At 52.1% G+C, this 24,705-nt stretch overlaps 1 protein-coding gene across 1 annotated transcript; it reads right to left on the reverse strand.

Moving 5' to 3' along the window:
- Positions 1-299: 299 nt before the first annotated feature.
- LOC121499334 (myosin-3-like) lies at positions 300-23,777 on the reverse strand. The gene is given in 42 exon segments (XM_041769873.1): positions 300-443; positions 993-1,130; positions 1,240-1,335; positions 1,695-1,799; positions 1,890-2,060; positions 3,359-3,484; positions 3,559-3,762; positions 3,896-4,204; positions 5,001-5,125; positions 5,411-5,576; positions 6,232-6,415; positions 6,801-6,997; positions 7,180-7,298; positions 8,798-8,924; positions 9,035-9,424; positions 9,832-9,922; positions 10,003-10,148; positions 10,260-10,436; positions 10,525-10,665; positions 10,667-10,768; positions 10,961-11,216; positions 11,300-11,436; positions 11,527-11,650; positions 12,034-12,151; positions 12,236-12,323; positions 12,904-12,974; positions 13,091-13,397; positions 13,496-13,666; positions 14,401-14,550; positions 14,632-14,750; positions 15,421-15,559; positions 15,642-15,745; positions 16,522-16,620; positions 16,700-16,763; positions 17,686-17,778; positions 18,507-18,615; positions 19,384-19,411; positions 20,229-20,385; positions 20,719-20,862; positions 21,902-22,112; positions 22,978-23,035; positions 23,726-23,777. Coding segments are annotated over 40 exon segments (5,823 nt in total). The 5' UTR covers positions 22,106-22,112; positions 22,978-23,035; positions 23,726-23,777; the 3' UTR covers positions 300-416.
- Positions 23,778-24,705: the final 928 nt, after the last annotated feature.

A 24,705-nucleotide genomic window follows, 5' to 3' on the forward strand; every position in this document is an offset into this window, starting at 1 on the left:
TCAGCTCAGGTCATGATCACAGGGTCATGAGATCGAGCCCTGTGTTGGGCTCTGTGCTGACTGTGGAGCCTGCTTGAGATTCTCTCTCTTTCCCACTTGTTCCCCCCCTCTCTGTCTCTCTCGCTCTCAAAAAAAAAATCTTATAAATAAATATTAAAAAATCAACCTCTCCCTGTCCCCAAACACACACACCAGAGGACTTTATCACATCTGCCCACAGACATTTCAACATCAGGCACAAAAACCACCAAGCAATGAACCATTTCCACACAGGGAAGAGAAAACAAATACAGCCTCGATTTGGAAACGAAGCAGAGTTTAATGCATGTGAGTCACATGGAAATGAACTGTAATGGCCAGGAACCATGAAAATACACATTTTGCATATTTCCCGTCCTGCTCCAGAAGAGGCTCACTCACTCTTCGCTCTCATGGACCACCATCTGGAAAGAAAGTGGGTGTTTTTTATTATGTCAGGTGGCAGACCCACATTTCTTCCCGTCCCCTCTCCCCGCAAGCATTTGGAGTTGCTCGCTGCTGTTTTTCAGTAGGACAGGATATTTGGGGGACCTCAGGAGAATACTTGGTTGCATACATGGAGAGGGTCACCCCGTAGCCTAAGAACCTGGGAATAAGCTGCATCCTCGGGGACATCCTACCTCTGGTTATCTACCTACACATACGGTGACTGCAGACTAGAACCAGCAGAGGGCTGGAAAGATCCCGGCCAGAAACACGCTCCTTCCTTCTCAGGATGGCATTTGCTTTATTGCAACTTGGGTTTTGGTGAAGTTCTTCTCAGCTAAGTGACTTTAAGCCAATCCCTTCCTTTCCTGAGACTGAGACTGACCAGGTTCTAAAGCACGGGGTTCTCCAAGGTTCTTCTCAGCCTAGAAGTGTCTTCTCACTGCGGGCTCTTCCCAGGTGGCCCCGGGGGACGCAACGCTGGTGCACACCTGCTTCCCTAACCGGTGGTGCTGGGAACCACCTACCCTGCTGGAGGTGAAGTCGCGGGTCTTGGCGCGAAGCTTATTGACTTGAGATTCTGCAATATCAGCACGTTCTTCTGCCTCTTCGAGCTCATGCTGAGCTTTGCGGAATTTGGTAAGGTGGGCGTTGGCTTGTTCATCCTAAAACCAGAGAGCCCAGGCAGGTTGAGGGGAGCGCGCACCCACCATAGGGCTCACAGGGAAGGACAGGCCAGGCTGCCGTTCTAAAATCACAGTGTGTCTGACTTACAGCCTCCTCCGCCTGCCTCTTGTAGGACTTGACTTTCACTTGGAGCTTATCCACCAGGTCCTGTAACCTCAGCACGTTCTTTCTGTCCTCTTCACTCTAAAGGCAAGAACAGAGCCTGTAGCTAGAAGAGGAGGGGGGAGTCACTTGAAGTCTGGCCAATTTTCTGGGGCAGCAGGTGTCTCCCCCTCTTCTGGAGAGAGAACCCAGGGTGGTGTTTGTGCTTTATAGAGAAAATGCCTATCGGGCTTGCTTTCTCTTACCTAGTAAGTTATTTTGTTTTAAAGATTTTATTTATTTTTTCATGAGAGACACAGAGAGAGAGGCAGAGACACAGGCAGAGGGAGAAGCAGGCTCCATGCAGGGACCCTGATGCGGGACTCCATCCCAGGACCCCGGGATCACGCCCTGAGCCAAAGGCAGATGCTCAACCACTGAGCCACCCAGGCATCCCTTACCTGGTAGGTTAACTCCTTCACCCGCCGCTCGTATTTCCTCAGGCCCTTGACAGACTCTGTGTTCTTCTTCTGCTCCCCCTCAAGCTCAAACTCCAGCTCCCGGATCTGAGGAAACAGTTGGGAAGTTAGTCGGGCTGGGGAAGGAGCAGTTGAGGCCAGAGGCCCTGCTGATGCAGGGGGTCATCCCACCAGTACCCGCGTCTCCAGTTTCTGGATCTGCTTCTTCCCGCCCTTCAGGGCCAGCTGCTCAGCCTCGTCCAGACGATGCTGCAGGTCCTTCACCGTCTGCTCCATGTTCTTCTTCATCCGCTCCAGGTGGGCACTGGTGTCCTGCTCCTTCTTCAGCTCCTCGGCCATCATGGCCGCCTGTAAATGCAGACAAAGACCAGGTGCCTTGTTGCTGAGCAGAGCCACGCTAGAGAAGGACAACAGGTAAGGCAGTGATTGAGCCTACCCTTCCACAGTGGAATGTGAGAAGAGCTACGCTGGGGACATAACCCAAGCAATGCCACGGCTAGGGACTGGATGGAAAATTTTGGTTTCTTCCCTTTCTTAAACTGGCCTCCTTGGGACCTTACTCTACCCACCCCTCCCTGCCCCGGCAAATTCTTTATTTCTTGTCACCAGTATGTTTTCAAAGGAACCCAAGGCCTGGAGAAGACCCAGTTGGGACCTGCAGGGCAAGTTTGGGGAGAGTGAGTTGTTGGGTTTTTTTGTTTTTTGTTTTTGTTTTTGCTTTTGCTTTAAAAAACACTATTGCTTTATTCACTACCAGCAAGACTGGCCTACTCGGGGTGGTGGATACTGTGGGCTCAGGTCAGTATAGGATGTGAGGAGGACGTGATGACTGGGAGGCTGTTTTGAAGGAAAGAAGAGTTCTGGAGGCCGGGCCCAGGAACCCCTCAGATTTACTTCTGGAAATGTGGAGACCTTATTGTAAAGGAGTCATGGCAAGCTATGGCCATGCCATCGGTAAGATTAGGAAATTCTTGGAAATCTGGCTGCCCATCGAGGTGAGGTCCAGTTTCTTCATCATGCCCTTTATCAAGGGCACCACGGTCCTTCTTTGCTTTGTGAAGGCCAGTTCTGTGTTCCTGAAGGTTAGGAACTCTGTCCCCGGGAGAGTGAGTCTAAGGGAAGGCGGGCGGGGTACCGAGGCCTGCAGACGCCCCAGCAGAAGAGGTGTAGGGGCCCCACCAGGCGGCAGGTGGCGCTGCGGAGCTGTGGCCGCCAGGGACCAGGCCGCTCAGGTGCAGGTGGGAGGGCTGGCGACCCGCCCTGTGAACTTGGGTGAGACCCCGAGACACCGGCATCTGAGGGTCCCATTTCCATCTTTGCAATAAGTCAGATATTGCAGGGAAGAAGAGCAAACCTCTCTATGGGCTTTAGAAAAGGACTCTAGTCCTTTCCGGTCTTTTTTTTTCCTGTGCTTCATTATTTATCATTATGGCCTATGTGCCAGAGGGGATGTGCGGAGTTGGATGGGAGGGGGAGGTGGATTGTAGTTTGGGAGCACAATGCAGCCGCGCGTGCCCCCCCCCCCCCCCCCGTCCTGGAAGGCCCCAACCTGCCTAGTGGGAGCTATCTCAGGGTGGGGGAGAAGGAGGGGCTTCAGTGCCGCTGGATGTGGCCGCCACACACAGGCAGAGGATGGGACCCCTTACGTCTGTGATGGCCTTCTTTGCCTTCTCCTCCGCATTCCTCGCATCCCTGCTGGCGTCTTCAACCTCGCTCTGGAGCTGTGTCAGGTCGGCCTCCAGCTTCCTCTTGGTGTGGATGAGGCTGGTGTTCTAGGGCAGGAGGAGCGGTGTCACCTGGCGCGGGTCAGGTGTGGGTCTCTCCCCCCTGCCTGCCGGCCCCTCACCTGGGTGTGCAGCAGCTGCACCCTCTCGTTGGCGTCCAGGAGCTCCTGCTCAGCCAGCTTCCGAGCCCTCTCCGTCTGCTCCAGCGACGCCCGCAGCTCCTCCACCTCTGCCTGCAGCAGGTTGGCTCTGCGCTCCACCATGGCCAGCTGCTCCTTGAGGTCCTCCTGGCCCCGGAGGGCGTCGTCCAGGTGGAGCTGGGTGTCCTGGCCAGACAATCAGGAAGAGAAAGGTCTCGTTGGCATTGAGACATTGGAGCCTTGAGTCAAGTCTCTGTCTTTGAGTGTTTGCGGACAGGAGAGGTGTCCCCCCCCACCCCCCTGAGGAGCTGCCTCCAACCTTGAGCTGCCCCTGCACGCTCCGGAGGTGCTTGAGGGTCTCGGCTGCCTGGCGGTTGGCGTGGCTCAGCTGGATCTCAATCTCATTCAGGTCCCCCTCCATCTTCTTCTTGAGCCTGATGGCCTCGTTCCGGCTCCGCACTTCGGCGTCCAGGGCGCTCTGCATGGTCTCTACCGTCCTCTGGTAGTTCCTCTTCAGCTGCTCGATCTCTTCGTCTTTCTCGGCAATCTTCCTGTCGATTTCTGATTTCACCTGCGTCAGTTCAAGCTGGATCCGGAGGATCTTGGCCTCTTCATGCTCAAGGGCGGCCTTCAGGGAACAAAAATAAAACAGACTAGTGCCGGTGAAGGGACAGAGCCTGCTACACCACCACCCATTGTGATGATGAAGCTGCATGGGACATTCACAACTATAACTCTACAATATTCAAAACTCTCTTTAAAAAAAAAAAATCCCTGGGGGCACCTGGGTGGCTCAGTCGGTGAAGCTCTGCCTTCCACTCAGGTCATGATTCTGGGGTCCTGGGACTGAGCCTGGTGTTGGGCTCTCTGCTTAGTGGAGAGTCTGCTTCTGCCTCTACCCCCCTCCCCTACTCCTGCCCCCTCCTCCCCTCAAATAAATAAAATCTTTAAAAAATAAAAAATTTTTTAAAAGTCCTCATTTACCTTCACTGTGGAAATAACATCTCTTTCATCTCTGTTTGTTTCTTATTATGCCAACAAACAATAACAATATTGAAATCTTCCTACTCCTTAGGAGCACAAAGCACCTTATGGATACTTTAAATTCATCTAAGGTCTTGTAAAATCTTGTTTTCAGACCTATTTTAATGTAATGAGTTTTCTCCAATAGAGCCAAGATAATCCACAGGTTTATCTCATGCCATTTGATAGGAAAGGAGTGGGCCTCGGGATTGGGGCTTGGCAGAGATGGGAAGGCAGGAAGGCAGACACAGAGGGAGGCCAGCTAGCCCCTCCACCACCTGCCCCCAACATCTCAACCCACCCATCTCCTCCCACCTGCCCCCACCCCCAGGCTGCAGCTCCACCCTGGTCCAGGACAGTACCCCCCCCCCCATCTCTGCTGTCTCTTGCGTTCTGCTCACCTCTGCTTCCTCAAGAGCCAGCTGGATATCTGCCTTTTCCAGTTCAATCTGCTTCCTTGATTTCTCCAGTTCATGGATGGTTTTACCATTCTCAGCAATTTGTTCCGTGAGGTCCGCAATCTCCTCTGCAAAGACAAAAGGTTAGGTTGCATTTGAGCGCCTCTGCACAGGTTTCCAGGCACGGTAAATACCTACTGAGTGTTTTGTAACTAGTTCGCCGTAATTCCAAGGTGGCTGTTTCCTAGAGATAAAACACCGTGTGTAGACAGAGGCTCTGATGTCACCCCACAGGTGATGGGGGCTTTCTGCACATGCACCAACCCACCCGCGTGCAGGGCTTTGTGCCTGAAGCCATGCCCACCCAGGCAGGGGTGCCAAGGAGGGGCATTGGGCTGTCTCAAACTGCTTACGCTCCAGATTCTTATTTTCTCGTTTCACAGTTTCCAGTTGATCTAAGGCTTCCTCGTAGGCATTTTTCAGTTTGAAGAGCTCGGTGCTCAAGGAACGTGACTCCTTCAGAGAAGCTTCCAGTTCTGCCTGGCTCTCCTCACACTTGGTTTTCCATTCAGCTACCACCTGGAACACAGGCATGGGAAGTGGTCCTTGGTCAGCTCATCCCCAAGCTCCTAACTAAGCAAAACGCTACAGTAAATACTCCTAGAATTGGAGCTTCACTGGGCAGCATGTCTTGCCTTAGCTCCTTGGTTCCATAAATTTACTCAAGATTGGTCAACATATCACAACAGTTGCCATCTCCAAAAAGCACATGGATCCTCCAGGGAGGAATTCTCTGGGCCTCACTGCCCTTTTCTTACTATGAGAATGGCCCTGCACTTCTAAATATTGCCTTAAAACTTTGGTTCAAATCAACCTTAATGTCGTACCTTTTAGGAGGCTTTCGGAGAGCCTCCCAATGGGACCTGAGTTAGATTTACACATGTCAGCCACCCAGACAGACCAGCAGTGTGGGGGAGACCAGAAATGTGTGGAACTGAACGCATGGTAAAAATAGGTTTGCGTCTGCTGACAATGCTTGATATGGACCTCCACCCCCATCCCACGCCCGGTTCATTTTACGCACAAGGAAACGACAGCCCAAGGAAGCTTGGGAGTTGCCCGAGGCCACACGGCTGATGGGGCAGAGTCAAGACTGGGGCCCAGTCTCCTCCTTCCATGACTACCAGGGGGTCCCCACATGAAGCATGCAGCTTGCACGGAGCTGACCCCACACCTTGTCAAAATTCCTCTGCTTTTTGTCCAGAGCGGCGGCCAGTGAGTTGGCCCTTTCAACATCAACCATCAGATCCTCGACTTCCCCTTGCAGCCTCTGCTTGGTCTTCTCCAGGGAAGCACATTTAGCATTCACTGCCTCAACCTGTTCCTCCGAATCCTGAAGGCGCTGAGCAAGTTTTTTCCTTAAAGAATGTGAAAGGGAAGCAGACACTATTCAAACCTCAAGCCTCTTTAACATCACTGTTCATCAAGTTGGAATCGCTCATCTGCGTGACTCAAACACCCATTTGCCTTCAAAAGCCCAGAAGAATTCCCTGTCTGCTAAAAACTAGTGATCAATAACCTGCCTTGTCTCTAACCAAGATCAGAGTTGTTTGTCTTAATGTGGTGTGCTAACACCAAGTCCCTCTCATGGAGCGCACAGCACTGCATGAAGACACAGAAAAGGTGGGGAAACATCTTGTTTCCCTAAACTTGTAATGTAACAAGTAGTTCGGAAGCCAGTGCCATCTATCTTATCATCATTTGAGACCTCTCATTCTTCTACAGGCAAATGGACTCGCATACTTGGCCTCCTCCAACTCCTCGGTGCGCTGGATGGCATCTGTCTCATATTTGGTCCTCCACTGGGCCACCTCGCTGTTGGCCTTGGACAGCGCCCTCTGCAGCTCGGCCTTGCCCTCCTGCTCCTCCTCATACTGTTCCCGCAGCAGGTCACAGTCGTGGCGGGAGGACTGCAGGGCGTGGGCCAGGGCGTTCTTGGCCTGCAGCAGTCAAGAAAGAGGAGACCCCCCACCCCACCCCAGTGGATGAGTGTTTCCATGTCGTGGACATGATACAGTCCAAGGGTGTTCCTATATCATCACCTACTGAGTCGAGCTGCCCTGTTCTCCTGCAGGTGGTAACTGAAGACCAGACCAAGGAAGCACTCCCTCAAATGAGGTACCTTGCTCTCTTCCTCTAACTGCCTCTTGAGTTCTTCTATTTGCTGGGTAAATGCTTGCTTGCTCCTGGAAAGTTGGGACACAATGCTTTCCTTTTCTTCCAGTTGACGACTCAGTTCCCCTGTGTCCAGAAGGAGATATTTTCACGTTATTCACTCACTCATCCATTCATCGAGTTCCTACTGTGTGTAAGGCATTGTGCTAAGATCCAGGGAGACAGTAAATGACAGGGTGTAGTCCTTTCTTGGGGGTGATGAGAGGTGTCCATGAGAAAGAAACTGAAGACACAGCCACTAGGGTGTTGTTATAAACTACTAGAAGCCTGGAGTGACTCTTGTCAGTAAAACCCATTGAGAACGATTATAAATTGAAATACCTAAAAAAGCTCAGAGACCTTCCAGTGACTGGTATTTCCAGCTGCTTGTTGATTTGTCATTAAGATATTAGTGTCTTCCCTTGGACTTTATAGCTCGTAATTTGAAGTTAGACTCTTGGGTAAATATGGTGGGGTCAGGTTTATATGCTTATACAGAAGTAAGAAGGAAACGGTGGGGGGGAGAGGCCTTATGACCCCAGAGGTGAATTCTCCAGATGATTACAGAAGTGGAAACTAAACCTCAACCACAACCTTGGCTGTGGCTGCCAGCAAAGGACTGATGGATTCACTGGGATGATGGGCTGGAGAACCAGGCCTGGGCGGGGCCATGTTTTCTAGGTAAAAGCCCCAGATAACATTCCCCTAAATTCCTTAATTTTTAAAATATTTGTTTATATATTTTGGAGAAAGAGAGAGTGTGTGTGTGTGTGTGCGCGCGCACACGTGCAAGCAGGGGGAGTGGCGGGGGGGAGAGAAAGAGGCCGACTCCCCACTGAGTGTGGATCCTGACGTGGGGCTCAATCCTAGGACCCCAAGATCATGACCTGAGCTGAAATCAAGAGTTGGATGCTCAACCAACTGAGCCACCCACGTGCCCTGTTGTCCCCCCGTATTTGTACTACCCGGAGCCTATTCAAATTGGCTATTTCTTTACCTATTATCTAAGATGCTTGTTCGCAGACCACAGATCTGAATTTGTGTGCAGCAAGAAACAGAAAGGACTTGGGAGTTTGTTTCTAGTCCCATTTATGCCATTTTATTTATTTATTTGAGAGAAAGAGAGTGAGTGAGAGAGAGAAGGAGCAAGGGGAGGGGCAGGGGAAGAGGGAGAAGCAGATTCCCTACTGAGCAGGGAGCCCACTCCATCCCAGAACCCCAGGAGCATGACCTGAGCCAAAGGCAGACACTTAACCAACTGAGCCACCCAGGCACCCCCACTCCCATTTCTGTCATTTAGAAAATTTTGTACCAAGGCATTATTAATGTTGAAAGAGCTTGAACCAGGCCATATTCTGAGTCTCCTCTCATTCCAATCTGCTTTGCTTACTCCTATTTTACCAAACTGTCAATGTTCCCTCCTTCATATTTTGAATGACTTTTCTGAGGGTTGTTCTGATTGCTTCTCTCTGAAAAGATGCTTCCCTAGAGATTCTCCCCCACACAGCACTGCCCTTTAGTGTTGGCCAGTTGCCCTCACTCCCCAGGCGACCAGGAGGCGTGGGCCCCCCCATCCCATCACTCACCAGCCTCTGTCTGCAGACGAGACTTCTGTGTCGCCAGCTCGCTCATGCTCCTCTGAATTTCCTCATTCTTGCCCCTGGCCTCACTTAGCTGATCCTCCAAAGTTCGGCATATTTTCTCCAGATTGGCCTAAAGTGTTGAGAAGGGGGAGAAAATTGAGTCCATATTCAGACTAGAATGACCCCAGAGACCCAGAGATGTCTCTCATCAAAAGCATGGGCCCCACCCTGCCCGAGCACCTTAGATTTTGACACGCTCTCCACATTGCTGGACAGATCGTCGATCTCCAGCTTGAACTCGCTCTTCTCCTTCTCCAGCTTCTGCTTGACCCTCTGCAGGTTGTCTATCTGCTCCCCGAGCTCGGCCACGCTGTCCGCATGCTTCTTCCTCAGGGTGGCCAGCATGGCTTCGTGCTGCAGGGTGGCCTCCTCCAGGTCCCTGCGCATCTTCTGGAACTCGGCCTCCCGCTTCTTGTTCAGCTCGATCTGGGTGGAGGTGACACCTCCTGCCTCTTCCAGCCGCTCGCTCAGCTCCTCCAGTTCCCGGGCATAGTCGCTGCGCTGTTTCTCTGTCTTTGCACGGGTCGCCCGCTCCGCCTCAATCTCTTCTTCCAGTTCCTCGATCCGAGCCTGGGGAGGGTGACCATTCACTCATGGACAGTGGGTCCCCACAGTGACTCGCTCTGGACATCAAGTACAGGCTTGTTTCCATGCTCATTAAGCAAACCAATATTTGGGCTTCTCCCCCAGGAATAGGACTATTGTTAATTTCCTTTGCTATGAATTTTTTCTGCCCCAACATGGTCATGACCCCTGCAGTGACCAACCCAGGATATTGTCTGTTCAGCTGAAATGTTGACCCCAAATACCTTCATGATGTATTTTAAATTATGGAAAGATTGCTCATTGCTGCTATGTCATCCTAGCAGAAAGGAAACCCGTGGTTCAGCCCACTTGCTTGAAATGGCTTACAGCAGATGGCACCCAGCCCATGTGAGTGACCTTCCCGGGAAAGAAAAGTCCAGGCTGCCTCCTACCTGTAGCTCTTTGATCTTCTTCTGAAACTGGAGGCCCAGAGTCTGCTCGTCTTCTACTTTGCTTTGCAGCTGACTGTATTCAAAATCCTTCCTGGGAAGGGAAATGTGGAACGTGTGAAGACACAATAGCCAGAGACTTGGAAGATTGAAACCAGTGGTTTTAGGACATACTTCTTGAGCCTTTCATCCAGCTGCTGTTTATCATTCTCCAGATCTAATATGGACTCTTGGGCAAGCTTCAAGTCTCCCTCAAGCTTCCTTTTGTTCCTTTCCAGATCTACACGGAGCTTCTTTTCTTGTTCGAGGGAGCTTTCCAGCTACAAAGGGCACCATATCCTTTTGAGAACAAATGCTTTGCACCAGAGGGTTCATGGGGGGCTCTTCCAACTCTGAGGGTCTAGGATGCCCAATTAGCACCATTTACTTACATCATCGACCTGCTGTTCCAGTTTGCTCTTGATTTTGGTCAAAGAATTGACTTTGTCTTCTTCAGCTTGGAGGTCATCCAGGGCCTGCTGGTGGGCCTCTTGGAGGGCCTTCTTCTCCCTGGTCAGCTTTGCAATGGTTTCGTCCAACCCCGCGAGTTCCTCAGTAAGGTTTTTAACCTAAGAAGAGGCCAGAAGCAAATTATAAGAATAAATAGTCTGATTCACAATGAGCACACGAAGCCAGGAAGAGCCACGGAGAGAGTACCTTGTTCTCTGTGGCATGCTTCTCCTTTTCGACCTTGGCCAGGGTCAGCTCAAGGTCGTCAATGTCTTTCTTGAGCTCCGAACACTCGTCCTCCAGTTTTCTCTTCTTGGCCGTCAGCTCAGCATTGATCTCTTCCTCATCTTTCCGCTCTCTCAGTCACCTCCTTGATCTTGGCCTCCAGCTGGAATTTCGCTTTGATCAGCTGGTCACACCTCTCCTCTGCATCCAACAAGTTTTCACTTTCCTTTAAAAAAAAAAAAAAAAAAAAGGATAACAGTTTCTTTTAATGAGATAAGGCTTGTGATATTCCAGTGCCTTGTTATAAACAAAGTCCTTTAGGAAGCATCCCAACTGCAAAGCAAAACATCCCATCCCAAATCCAGTCTTTCTAAATAATCAAGTCTACAAGCAAAGGTAACAAATCCTCAACACATACAGCTTGCACTTGGAGCTGCAGGTCATTCTTCTCTTGTACTAGTGTCACCAGTTTTTCCTCCAGTTCCTTTCTTTTTGCTTCTGACTTGGCAAGCTCGTCTTTGGTTTTCTGAAACTCTTCCTTCATGGTGGCCATCTCCTTCTCGGTCTCTGCGCTCTTGAGGAGCGGTTTGATCTTGAAGAAGAGCTTCATCCAGGGCCAGTGCTTGACATTCATGAAGGCACGGATGTTGTACTGGATGCAGAAGATGGACTCCCTGAAAACACAATATGGGTTATCTCCAGGAGAGGCCCCCACTCCCCATAAAGAGCTCATGTTTGACCAGAGACCCTGCTCCACCTTCTCTGCACCATCTTCTGGAATTCCACACGCATGAGGAACCCTCTGCACACCGCTTGTGTCCGGGTAATCAGTTTGGCCAGGCGGTCATCCCGCATTTCCTCCAAGGTCCCCAGCAAACCAGCCTTGAAGAACACCTTCCAGGGGAAAAGGATGATATGAGTCTATGTGCTGGAGAATTCCAAGAAGAGACTGCGGGCCAGCAACTGGCAGACCTGAGGCATTACCTTGGTATGTCCAAATTTGTACTGAGTGTGGTCAATGTCAATGGAGGCCAAGAGCTTCTCACAAGCTTTCTTGCTGTCAATGAATTGTCCCTCAGGGATGGCACTGGCATTCAGCACTCGGTATCTGCCATTGTAGACACAGAAAGAATCACAGGCCATTAGCAGAGTCATAAACCTTGGAGACCAATGCATTCAGGCTTGTCTTCTAACAGGCCAGGGTCCAGAGAGGGAAAGAAACTTGCCCATTGTCACACTGCTAGGTGGTGGCCTGGAATCTAAGCCTCCTGAAGCTTAAGGCAGGTCTTTTCCTACCATATCATTTATCAGACAAGCTCCTGAGAAAATGTGGAAGAAAGAAGTAAGTATATCTTGGCTGGGAGGTAGGGCAATCATTTGACATGAAGGCCCACACTGCTCTGTCGAAGTGGATTACCAGTATTTCTCCCTCTCAAATTCAAGCATCTACACACCTCATCAAGAAGTATATAGAACATTTTTATTATGCACCTTTGTTTAAAATCTCCATAGAGAATCCTGTTTGGGAACCCCTTCCTGCAAATGCGGATCCCTTCCAGAACACCGTTACACCGCAGCTGGTGCAGGACGAGGCTATGTTCCATAGCCCCTGAGAAAAGAAGCAAGAGATGTCAGCCTCACACAGGATTTCTCAGAAATTGAGCACTATCTACAGCAGCAGCAGGTGTCTCACCTGGGGTTTTGGTTTCATTGGGAATTATACAGCGCACGAAGTGAGGATGAGTCGTTCTTAAATTTGACATCAGCTTGTTCAGGTTTTCCTAAAAGATGAAATTTGACAGTCTACTGTAGGCTTTTACAAAGATGGAGATATACTGTAATGAAGACTAGGATACGCATTTTCAACTTATCTTGGATTCTAAAGAATGGAATTATTTAACTCTTTAATAGCCCATGGCTAGAGATACAGGCACATAACTGATACATGGTGAACCAGAAACTAACCACATACAGAATACTCTCTGAAACCAGTTCCAGAAATGTGTCTGGCTCCACTGGGAGCTTGAGATGCTGTTGCCTGTGTCCCTCAGGCAAGTAGGAAAGTTTGTGATGAGGATTGCTTCCTGCCCCCACCCCAGGCCAGCCAACCCAACTACCTGCAGAACAAAATAATTGAATTCTAGACCAACGTTTGTTAAACCTCGTTTATATAGCATATATATTTATATATTATTATATATTTGTGTATTTATGTTTTATCATACTGCCACTCAGCTTCACCAAGTAACAGCAGATTAAGACCATGTTACCATTCTTGAATAAACCAGTCAGGATCTCGACATCACTCATCTTAAGATCATTTACACCAATTACAAGCAGATAAACTTGTGTTTTTCTTACCCTGAAAAGGGCAGAGACAGTTTGGAAAGAAGAACCCTTCTTCTTGGCAACTTTCTTCTTTCCGCTGTCAGCTGAAAAACATAAAAGATGGCACAACACTGTTATCAGATCTCTAGGGATCTTTCGGGCCTGAGAACTGAGTGGCAGGAGAAAGCATGAGTATAAGGCAGTCCGTGGAGTCTGTTACCGTCTGCTGTTGCAAAGGTGGCGTAGAGGTGTGCCAGAAGCCTGTTGGAGGACTTCTGGTACAGCCCCACCACGGTCTCGTTCAGGGGGTCCTTGTTCTTCTCCAGCCAGCCCGAGACACTGTAGTCCACGGTGCCTGCGTAGTGGATCAGTGAGAAGTGTGCTTCGGCCCTGCCCTTGACCACCTTGGGCTTCTGGAAATTGCTGGACTTGCCCAAGTGCTGGTCATAGAGCTTGTTCTTGAAGGAGGTGTCTGTGGCCTTGGGAAACATGCACTCCTCTTCCAGGATGGAGAAGATGCCCATGGGCTGGATTAAAGCAAAGCAAAATGCACATAGGGTAAATATGAGGTGCAGGATGAGCCGCAGAGTTTAAGAGAAGTTACTGGCTGGACAGATCAGGCCACCTTCTCAATGAGCTCGATACAGGCAGCCAGGTCCATCCCGAAGTCGATGAAGGTCCACTCAATGCCCTCCTTCTTGTACTCCTCCTGCTCCAGCACGAACATGTGGTGGTTGAAGAACTGTTGCAGCTTCTCATTGGTGAAGTTGATGCACAGCTGCTCCAGGCTGTTATACTAAAACCAAAATATAGTGTCCACGTGCAAATTTAGGTTGCCTTCAAAATCAAAGACCCGTCAACCTCCCTCCTCTTTGCCTCTGGCTCTGTCAACTCATTTATTCCCTCAGCTACGGGCATGTTCTTCAATGTCTAGCCCAGATCTCATCTCTTCCCTGGAGACGTCTCTGAGCTTCCAGCCCGAAGGTGTTTTCTCTGTCTGCCGAGTCCCCACGGTCGGGTCTCTCCTGTGCACCGACCGCTGTCTGCTTTTTCTGTAGTTACTCTTCCGTGTACCGTATATACCTTCTGTCTTCCTCTATAAACTCAAGCTTATCTTTCATTCGCCAGCATGTCTTGTGTCTGGAAGACACTAAATATATGCTCTTATGGCTGGCTATATGCTTCTAACCTAGAACCAGCAGGATATTTATGTAAATTTTGTGCGATTGGCTTATCAGATTCTCTGTATGCTTGGCTTTTCCTAGGTCAATAATTGCATTTGAGTTCTTTCTTTTATTTATTTAATGTCCTTTATAAAATTCCACTTGTTGCACGTCTTCTCCTCTCTTGGAATTATACAGCCCTCCCCACAAAAGCTGCTTCCCTTCTACTTGATCCGCCTGACAGTTTCCTACCAGATGCAATGCTCTGACACGTCGCTCACCTTGACATCTTCCCTATAGGATCGTGATGACCCATCCATCCCTCCATAAAAAGCCACATGCCATCATGAAAGTAGGGAACCCAGACCTCAAAGATCTCAAAGCCTGCGATGTCCAAAACACCAATGAAGTGTTGTCTTGGCAGCTTCGTGTCCAGTTGCTGGTTGATGCGAGTGACCATCCACAAGAACAGCTTTTCGTAAACTGACTTGGAGAGGGCGTTCACAGCATGGTGAACCTGCCGGGGAAAGAGCACTGGTGTCGGAGGGCAGTGGCCACCGGGAGCCTGCTTCCTGTCAGCCCTGAGGCAACCGCTTACCTGATCTACTGTTTGACCTTTGGTAACATACTCATTCCCGACTTTCACCCTGGGGAAGCACAGGGCTTTAAGGAGGTCGGAAGAGTTCAGGCCCATGAGATAGGCTGTTTTGTCGGCCACTGCCAGGGAAAGAAAGATGATCACAAAAGGGCACCCCTGATACTTGGCAAAGTAGGAGAACCACTTTGAAACATCATGCAGGCGTTTCAAAGCTTGGGGAAGCTTGTCTCAGTTGTTTTACAATCTTTTTGTTTTTTAAAAAAGATTTTATTTATCTATTAGAGAGAGAGCAGGTGCACACAAGCAGTGGGAAGGACAGAGGGAGAGGCACAAGCAGACCCTCTGCAGAGCAGAGAGCCCACAATATGGGGTTCAATCCCAGGACCCCAGGATCGTGACCTAAGCTGAAGGCAGATGCTTAGCCGACTGAGCCACTGAGCTGCCCCTTATACCCCTCATCATTAAACCACTTGTGTGTGGCCAGTGGAAGCTACATCACTTTGAAAGGTTATGGGAAATGAATATGAAAATTCATATGAGAATATGAAAGGTTTTATGGGAAAGCAGGACTGGGTTCCAGAAATCCCTGGTCATATCTCATTGCCTCTGAAACAGGCCCATTCTGGTAGTTGAGCAAATGGGGGGCAGTAATACTGTGCATTGGAGCCCCAGAGGGGTTCACCCCTCCCGGTGGAAGGAGGACTCATTGCTTTCAAAAGAGGCACCAAATGATCTCCACTGACTACCCACCCACCCAGCTCTGGCGAACGGCTTGTGGTTATTTTGTACCTTCGGTGCCATCCGGCTCGGCCTGCTCCTCTCGCTGCTTCTGCTTGAACTTCATGTTCCCGTAGTGCATCACGGCCCCCGTGAGCTTGTAGAGCCCAGACTTCTCTTCTGGGGTGAAGCCCAGGATGTCAATGGCACTCTGACATTCAAAGAACAGCATGTTAGTCAATCAACCCTTGTGACGGAGGAGCACCTCGCAGCGCCCTCTCCCTTCTACTTACATCCGTAGCCAACAGCTCCTCCGCGTCGTCAATGCTGGCCACCAGGATTTCACCCTGGCTGATGAACGGGTAGTCGTAAGGGTTGGTTGTAATAAGCAGCAGCTCTGAAACGAGAAATGTCAAATAAAGAGGCCCCACGGATGCAAAGGAAACACCCACCCATCAACATCTGGGACTTGAGCTCCTAGATTCTGGGCTGAGACCTTCACTGCCGGAGCCCAAACTGAATTTAGAGTGAGAAATCTCCTCCCAGGCAGCCTCACAATCCCCAGGCTGCGGCGGAACGGACAGTCGGGGGAAGTCCAGGCAGCCTGGCCGGGCTGCGTAGATTAAGAGCCCCAGAGAGGACCCAAATTTAGGCTTCCTTGCTCTGTGCGTGGATGGCGCCTATTAGTGTAGGCTGGGGAAAATTAAATAAGGGAAGCTGGGTCAGGGAGGAGCCCACCCTGAGGGGAAATGCAGGTGGTTTGGTATCATCATAGCCTTTTCCAAACTCCTTGAAGGGCTGAAGCCTGTTTCCAGGCCCTGGGGCCAGAAGGCGGAGCTCGCACAGCCCGAGAGCAAAGAAGAAGGTGCCTGTAGGCCTGTGTTGGGTGTAGGAAGGGGCCTGGTGAGGCTGTCGGCCTGGTCAGAGGCTGGTTCCTAGGTCAGTAGGGGGCGCCGGACGACAATGAAACAGTCGTTCAGCAGGCGTGCAGGAGCCAGGGCTGGACTCCGTCCTGGGCTAATCTTCCTAATCTCCGTGTCCTTCACCTGGCACATCCCCTTCTGCAGCCCCCTCCCGCTTCTAAAAGAAGCTTCCCCTGTTGGCTGCCGCGTCTCTGCGGAGAGGCAGGGGCAGCCCTCCCGGTCCCACGACGTCAGAGCCCGGACGCCTCACCTATGAGCTCAGGCTTCTTGTTGGAAAGAATCTGGTAGAAGATGTGGTAGCTTCTCTCCGCCTTCAGCTGGAAGGTCACCCTAGATTTCTCCAGCAGATCTACACGCACAGACACGGCAGTTTCCCCAACCGCCCCACCTGCCCCGCGACGCCCCCACCTGCCCTGCGATCCACTTACAGGTTTCGATATCTGCAGAAGCCAGTTTCCCAGTGGTTCCGAAGTGGATTCGGATGAACTTGCCCTGTGAAGGAGGGGGTGGGAAGGGGGGGACCAGTGTCTCCAGAAGTTCCTGCTAGCCTCCTGGGCCACTGGGTGAAAAGGAGCTTTATTCCCTTACTTAAAAAAATTTTTTAAAAGATTTTATTTATTCACTCATGAGAGACCCAGAGGCACAGGCAGAGGGAGAAGCAGGCTCCATGCAGGGAGCCTGCTGCGGGACTCGATCCCGGGACCCCGGGTCACGCCCTGCGCCGAAGGTGGCGCTAAACCGCTGAGCCACCAGGGATCCCCTTCCTTACTTAAAATTAAGCGTGTCCTCCTCCTCCTCCTCCTCTTCTCTTCTCCACCATGTTTGATTTGCCAATTCCTCCAAACACCGTGCCCCCTCACCCTCACCCCATCCAGTCCTAAAGTGACAGAATGACTTTTTCCAAGATGTAAATCAAACTGCATCACTTCTCAGCTCACAGAATCCCTCAGTAGCTTCCTGAATACAATCCACACACCCCACCCCACGGGCCCGCCAAGGCCTCCATGCTGGCGCATGACCCACATCTGTCTACCTCTTCTCCCACGCCACGGGACACGCTTCCTGCCCACCTTTGTAGCCGCCACACGAGCCCTCTCAGGTCCCCTGACTACACCAGGCCCTGCCCCACCGCAGAGAGTGTGCGCTTGCTTTTCCCCACGTCCCTCCTCATCCTGTAGATCTTGGGGTTCACAGGCCAGCCTCCTGCTCTCCCCAGATGCCTGGGGAGATGCAGCCCCCAGTTACTCCATCACATGCCCTGCTTACTGGGCTTCTCACGAAGGCATCATTATCTGAAATTGTCCGGTGGCTGTGCTTCATTCTGCCGCTGGCCTATGGCCTCCGGGAGGACCGGAACCCTGCTTCCCCTGAAGGCCCCAGAGAAATCCCGGCTGACCTGAAAACTCAGACTCACAAAGCGGGAGGAGTTGTCATTCCTCACGGTCTTGGCGTTCCCGAAGGCCTCCAGCAGCGGGTTGGCGCTGATGATTTGGTCTTCCAGGGTTCCCTAATGCAAAGGACCAGGGGAGGAAGAAGCCACAGTTGACACTGGGAAATGTTCCCCGGCTCTGCTTCTCCGAGTGCCCCTGCTGCCCATCACATCATGACAGCCTGTCCCTCATCCCTCTGTCCCTGGCCTTCCGGTGGGAGGATCCACCAAATCCTCAGCTTGGCTCAGCTGAAACGCTTTTGCTATTTCCAAAATATTTATTTATTCTAGAGACACGCAGAGAGAGGCAGAGACACAGGCAGAGGGAGAAGCAGGCTCCCTGTGGGGAGCCCCATGCGGGACTCCATCCCCGGACTCCAGGATCATGACCTGTGCTGAAGGCAAAGTCTCAACTGCTGAGCCCCCCAGGCGCCCCTCCTTGTCTGTCTTGATGTAAAACTCCCTTAATGCTTCAGTTCCTTGCTTTCCTCCAGTGAGTTCAGTAGTTCATTACCGGTGGTAACCTATCTGTTTTGAAAAGCGAGTATCGCTACAGGTTTCTTTAAGTTGGTTCAAAGAATAAGCTCCCCAAGCTGCTCCCCCAGATGACCTTCCTTAGTTAAGGCCCTAGAGCCTTGCTTTTTAGAACATCTCAGGATCTAGGCCTGGAAGATTGCCCACACGCTGAGTTGTCTGCAGGAACTGGCTGTCTGAGAACTTCAGATCCTGGCCTGCCCTCACCTCCCGCTGTGAAGTTAAGGCAAAGGTCACAGGTGGAAGGGCAGCAAGCCTTTCCCTGCCCCCACCTTCATTTTGGAGTCCTTCTTCTTGGCGAGGTCTCCAGTGGCTGCAATTGTTGCAAAGTACTGGATGACCCTTTTGGTGTTCACAGTCTTTCCTGCCCCGGATTCTCCGCTATTTGGAGTGATCAGGAGAGACAGAGAGAGAGACAGAGACAGAAAGAGAGAGAGAGAGATGTGTTCTGTTGGTATAAACAGCCTCCGCAAGATGTCACACAAAGGCCTGGACATACCCCAAGCCACATGAGACACACGCCTACCAAACAAATGTGAGAAAGTACGTGGAGAGGCAGAAGCCCAAGGGAAGCTTCACTGTGGCTGAGCTGCCCGGGCAGTGGGTGATTCCGGTTTTCCAAGACCTTACATATACCCTCTTGTGTGTGCATCTCCATCTCTGCCTTTTCATCACAGACTCTGCTCTGTTTTTCTTTTTTCTTTTTAAATTTTATTTATTTATTCATCAGAAACACACAGAGAGAGGCAGAGACACAGGCAGAAGGAGAAGCAGGCTCCCTGCAGGAACCCCGATGCAGGACTCGATCCCAGGACCCCAATATTCACAACCTGAACCGAAGGCAGACGTTCAATCACTGAGCCACCCAGGTGCTCTCTTCTTGTTTTTTAGAGAGAGAGAGAGAGTAAGGGGAGGAGGGGCAGAGGAAGAGAGAGAACCTCAAGCAGACTCCCCATTGAGTGCGGAGCCCGACTGAGATCATGACCTGAGCTGAAATCAAGAGTGAGGTACTTAAACTAACTGAGCCACCCAGGTGCCCCTACTCGAAGACCTTTCTAATTAATAGAATCCAGTAAACGGTACCTTTGCCTCCTACTTTGGAGACAAAGAGCCATGGCTCCCAAACTGCTCTGTGCCTTAGGTACTTACGTGATCAGGATGGACTGGTTCTCACGATCTGCCAAAGGAAAAAACAAGACAGAGTTGACAGCGATATAAGGAGCTTCCCTAGCCCCACTACGGCCCTTGTCAAGTGGTCACGGTTCGCTACACCAGACCTCTTCCCTATAGTGTTTTGTGTGGTCCTAGGGGCGGCTGGGAGAGCCTTCTTCTTGACAGTGACCCTCAGAGGAGAAGCCTTTGCTTCACACCAGCCAGTGGCTTTTCATCCCACTAGCCTATTGAGCTTCATCTTCGGCCCTCAAAAATGTTGGTCTCATTTTTTTTTTTTATTTTAAAGATTTTATTTATTTATTCATGAGAGACACAGAGAGAGAGAGGCAGAGACACAGGCAGAGGGAGAAGCAGGCTCCCCGAGCCCGATGTGGGACTCGATCCAGGACCCCAGGATCATGCCCTGGGCTGAAGGCAGATGCTCAACTGCTGAGCCACTCAGGAGTCCTTCATATGTTTTTGTTTTTGTTTTTAGATTTTATTTATTTATTTGAGAGACAGAGCACAAGCAGGGGGAGCTGCAGACAGAGGGAGAGGCAGAAGGAGACTCCCCGCAGAGCAGGGAGCCTGATGCGGGACTCAATCCCAGATCCCCGGGATCATGGCCTGAGCCAAAGGCAGATGCTCCACCCACAAATCCCCCCAGGCGCCCTTGTTTCGTAGTTTGACCAATGCTTACATTCAATCCAATCTTCCTAGCAGGGCTTGTAGGGCCTGAAAAGGTCTGGCCTCTTCCAGCCTCTTTACCCCAACCGTCCGCCCCCTGTGCTGGAGGACACGCGCCAGCCAGCAGCCCCCTGCCGGCCCCCACAGAGACTCACCAGTCAGCATGAACTGATAGGCATTGTCAGAGATGGAGAAGATGTGGGGCGGAGCCTCCTGGCGCTTCTTGCCTCGGTAGCCCTCCACCACCTCGGGGTTATACACCGGCAGCCACTTGTAGGGGTTGACGGTGACGCAGAAGAGGCCCGAGTAGGTCTGCGGGAGCGTACAAGATGCATGTGCGCATGTAAAACCCTTGGCCTTTGTCACTCTGTCTCTTTATTCTAACCTTGTAAAGGAGGGATGGGTTTCTCTCTATAGATGAGGCCACCCTGCCACCAGCAGGTGACGCTGCCCAGGCCCAGCCCTCAGCCTGGCTCTCCTGGCACGTCCCCACTCCCCCTCTTGCGGCCTCTCTTCTTACTGATGCCCACTTCCTCTCCCACCTGCTGCCTTTCTCCTTCTCCTTTCCTCCACCTTCCCCTCTTTTGTTCCACGGCGTCGTCACCCACACCAGCACCCCCACCCCCGGGGACCATGGGCACTGACATAGATCATCCAGGATGTGTAGCGGTCCTTGAGGTTGTACAGCACGGCCGGCTCGTTCAGGTGCGTCAGCATGGCCATGTCCTCGATGCGGTCGAACTTCGGGGGGTTCATCGCATATACGTCCTCTGGTTTGACCACCAGGGTCTGAGTGGGAAGAGGTTCGGTGACTACCTAGTGTCCTCTGTGTGCCTTGCCCCTGGTTTTAATTTTCTTGTCCATCTCCCACAAAGAGCCTGGGTCCCAAGGGGCAGGCGCTGGGGACAAGTCCCCTCGACAGCAGGAGAAGACAGGGCCGCCAGGCGGCTCACGGTGGCTCTGAGGGCCTGTGAATGTGTCTGCACTCAGGGATTTTGCCTTTGTCTCTCTGCAATGGTCCCATCTCTGGGCGACCTGACTTCTCTTCCTTCAAGCAGGGACTCACTTAAACTAGCCCATGCAGCCAGCCCTCCCTGAGAAGGCTCTAGACCGTCCTAGGTTCTCACTTGTTGGGCCTGGCTTCCAGGTTGGCAAACCCACCCTCGACCCTGACACCTGACAGGTGCAGAGGGCCAGCCCCCGGGAGCATCAGGGCCTGGTGACGTGGACGAGTGATTCCTACTGCCTGCTTCCTTCACACCCAACCCAGTGACACTATGCTCTCTTCTTCAGATTGTCTTTTTTCTTCTCTGAATTGTTTTTTTTTTAAACTTTTCTCAAAACACTTCCAGATGCTTCTGGCCTCGATGCCAGAAACCAGTGAAGTCCAGGATTTCTCCCAGCAGCCCCACCACGTTCTGGCCAGAAGGGGGTACACTTCACTGCTCATGGCCTTCCTGAAATAGGGAGGTTGCCACTTCACATGGAGCCTGGGGTCCACTAGGACCCCTTCCCCACTTTCCCTTCCTTCCCCTGCTAGATGGCAACTGCTAGAAGAAGTAGGGAAACCCAGGCTACCAAAGGAGAGTGTTTTACTGCAGGAGGGGTTCCCAGCCCTGCACCCTCGCGATGCCCTTAGAGGGATGTGAATGTTGGCAAAGGCTCCTGAACACGAATTGCTCTGAGTGGCCACACCTGGGTTCTCCTCCTACCCTGCAGCCCAAGGACAGCTGGGAAGCCGAGGCAGGGAAGCCACGTGGGGCATCCAGGTGCCAGAGCCACCTCGGGGGACCCTGCGCGGCCCGCGGAGGGCAAGTGTGAGGCTTACTCGGTTGTCTTCCGTTTCCACCGTGACCTTCCCGTCCTGGGAGCTCTTAATTCTCCCCTTGGCGTACTCCTCCTTTGAGTCGACCACAAAGCAGTAGGTCTTGGCGTCAAAGGGCTGGTTCTGAGCCTCGATCCTCTCCTTTTCCGACTTCCGGAGGAAAGGAGCGGCGATGCCGAACACTTCCATTTCCGTGTCGCTACTCATGGTGCCGCTGGAAGGCAGACGGGCATGTGACCCTGCCGCCACCCCGCTGGGGGCTGTGTCCCCTCGGCTCTGCCTGCCAGTGGCTGCCTGGTGAGCGGAGGCCCTGAGCCCGGCACCCTCCATCCTCTGGGCTTCACCCAAGTGTGCAAAAATTGCCTGTGCATATTTGCCCCGTAGCTTTTTTATTTTATTTTATTTTATTTTATTTTATTTTATTTTATTTTATCTTATTTATTTGAGTGAGAGAGAGAGAGAGAGAGAGAGAGAGAGAGAGAATGAGAGCACGAGCAGAGGGAGAAGGAGAAGCAGAGTCTCTGCAGAGCAGGGAGCCCAATGCAGGGCTCAATCCCAGGACCTTGAGGTCATGACCTGAGCTGAAGGCAGGTGCTCAACCGACTGAGCCCCCCAGGGGCCCAGCCCCATGCTTTTCCATGCTACGGCATGGAGCACAGGTGACCCAAGCTCTTGGGCTTGCTGTGGCCTCGAGCGGATCCTTCTGATCAGATGGTGAAGGGTCCCCAGAGAACTCACCTTCCTGACCTGCAAACCCCAGGTGTTGCTGGGGGGAAGCATTACAAATAAATAGCAAAAAACATAAAACACCACTCTTCCAAGAGGGTGTGCTAAATGGCAAGTAGCTAAGAAATATTTGGACCCTTCTGAGTCCAGGGGGCCGCCTCCTCACATGGGAAAACCAGCTCTTGCTCCCTTGAGTTGCTCAGACTAGAAGCGCCCTCAGATGCCAGCAGCCGGAAGGTTCCTCTCCGGCCTAGGTTGTGCTGTCTGAGCTCTGGGAGACTCTGTGCCTTCAAGGGCACTGGGAGGTTACCCGGAGGCTTCCAACAGCCCGGGGTCCCCATCTGCTTCCTTACCTGATGAGTCACACCCACAGGCAGGCAGCGCAGAACAGCAGCCCCGGAAAAATCAGACCTGCAACAAATATGCAAAAGGAAAAGTCAGGACACACGGGCAGCATCCGGTGCAGCTCTGAACCCGCTCTTGCTGGGATGGCTCCAGAAGGATAGGGGCAAGCTGCAGGAGCAGGTGGGTCACGACACACAGGGAAGCCATCAAGGCCGCGAATCCCCCAAGGTCCCATGTTGGGCTCCTGTGAGGGGCTGGCAGGAGGGCCGGGGCCCTAAGAGGAGCTCGTGGTTCCAGCCAGGGTCAGGTGTCCCCGTCTTCGGGGAACAGAGAGAAATCTCTGACCGTGGCTCCTCACCACACAGCAGCGTGGCCTCACGGGGACCGGGCCCCGGACAGGCACCCAGCCCCCGGTGGGTGAGGAGAGGGTTAGGGGAAGGCACTGCGTCCCCTTGGCCCTCCACATGGATCAGAGCGGCCGAGAGGGGACAGCAAGCCATGTAGACAGGCCGTGTGTGCAGACGGATCCTGCCCAAGAGGGTAGGACAAGGCCGTGGGGAGGCGGCAGGAGGGCCTGAAGGACCCTGCTTCGGTGGGTGCCGGAGGCAGAGGGGGATGGCCGTTTGGGCCTGAGACATCCAGCTCCCCATCTAGCCATTCTTCCCAAAGCCAGGCAGGGCCACGCACGCCCGGCCACACTGAGTGTCTTCTGAGGCCCAGGGGCGGGGATGGGGCCCAGGAGACGCTGTGACTTACCTCCGCCCAGGAGAGAGGGAGCTAGAGAGGGGCTGCTGCGCAGGGCTTTTATAGGCCCCCCGCCAACCCCCTGGCTCATTCCTTCTCTATATTTGGAAAGAGAGTGACCGACACCACACGCTGAGAACCAGCTCCTTCCTCACGTTTTTGGTCGTTGCCAAGGGAAAGGTATATATAGAAATGAGCAGGATCCCTAACCATCTTCCAGCTGTAGAAGTGGGAAGTTTGAGATGCCTTTCCCTGGGCTTGGGGCCTGCACCACCTCGCTCGCTCACCCTGATGGATGGAAAAGTTAAAATCTTCTGGGAATTGTGAGCAAGGCTGTTGTCCCAACGCAGGGACACGACAGGGCTGTGTGACTGTAAAACTCGGGCCAGGAACAATAACAATGACAAGACCATTAATAATAATAATTCCTCCTCCTCCTCCTCCCTCCCCTTTCACTGTGTAACTTTCTGCCCTATTAGTATCATTATTAACTTAATCCTTTTCGAAGCCCAGTAGGACCAACAGGGACACACATGCCAGGGAGCTTTACCGGCAGCTAGTATTCTCAGCAACAGCTGCTGCAGGGCCTGTAGTTATTAAGATATATTATCCATCGGGGAGCACCAGCTGCTGGCCTGGCTGGGGGGCGAGGGGGAGCCATGGGGCCTGCAGAGGGAGGGGGTGGCCGGGGGGCCTTCCAACACATGTGCTTGTTTCCAAATCGAGATCGGAAAAATAAAACCTCAAGATGAGAGTAAGGTGGGATTTGAAGCTTTCGCCTAATCTCTTTCAGTTTTTTTTGTCTCTTGTCCACCCCCCTCCCTTCTTTTCTCTGGCTAAACCCTTGGGAGGGTGGCCGGGTGGGCATCCTGTAGCTAGACCTGCGGGTCAGTGTTCCCACTTGAGAACGGGAGCTGTCCCCTGGCAACCCTCCCGTCCTGTCGCACTCGAGCCCAGACATGGGGGCTATGCAGGGTGCGGGCTGGGGGCAC

This window comes from Vulpes lagopus, chromosome 10 (genome assembly GCF_018345385.1).
Source record: "Vulpes lagopus strain Blue_001 chromosome 10, ASM1834538v1, whole genome shotgun sequence".
NCBI lineage: Eukaryota > Metazoa > Chordata > Mammalia > Carnivora > Canidae > Vulpes > Vulpes lagopus.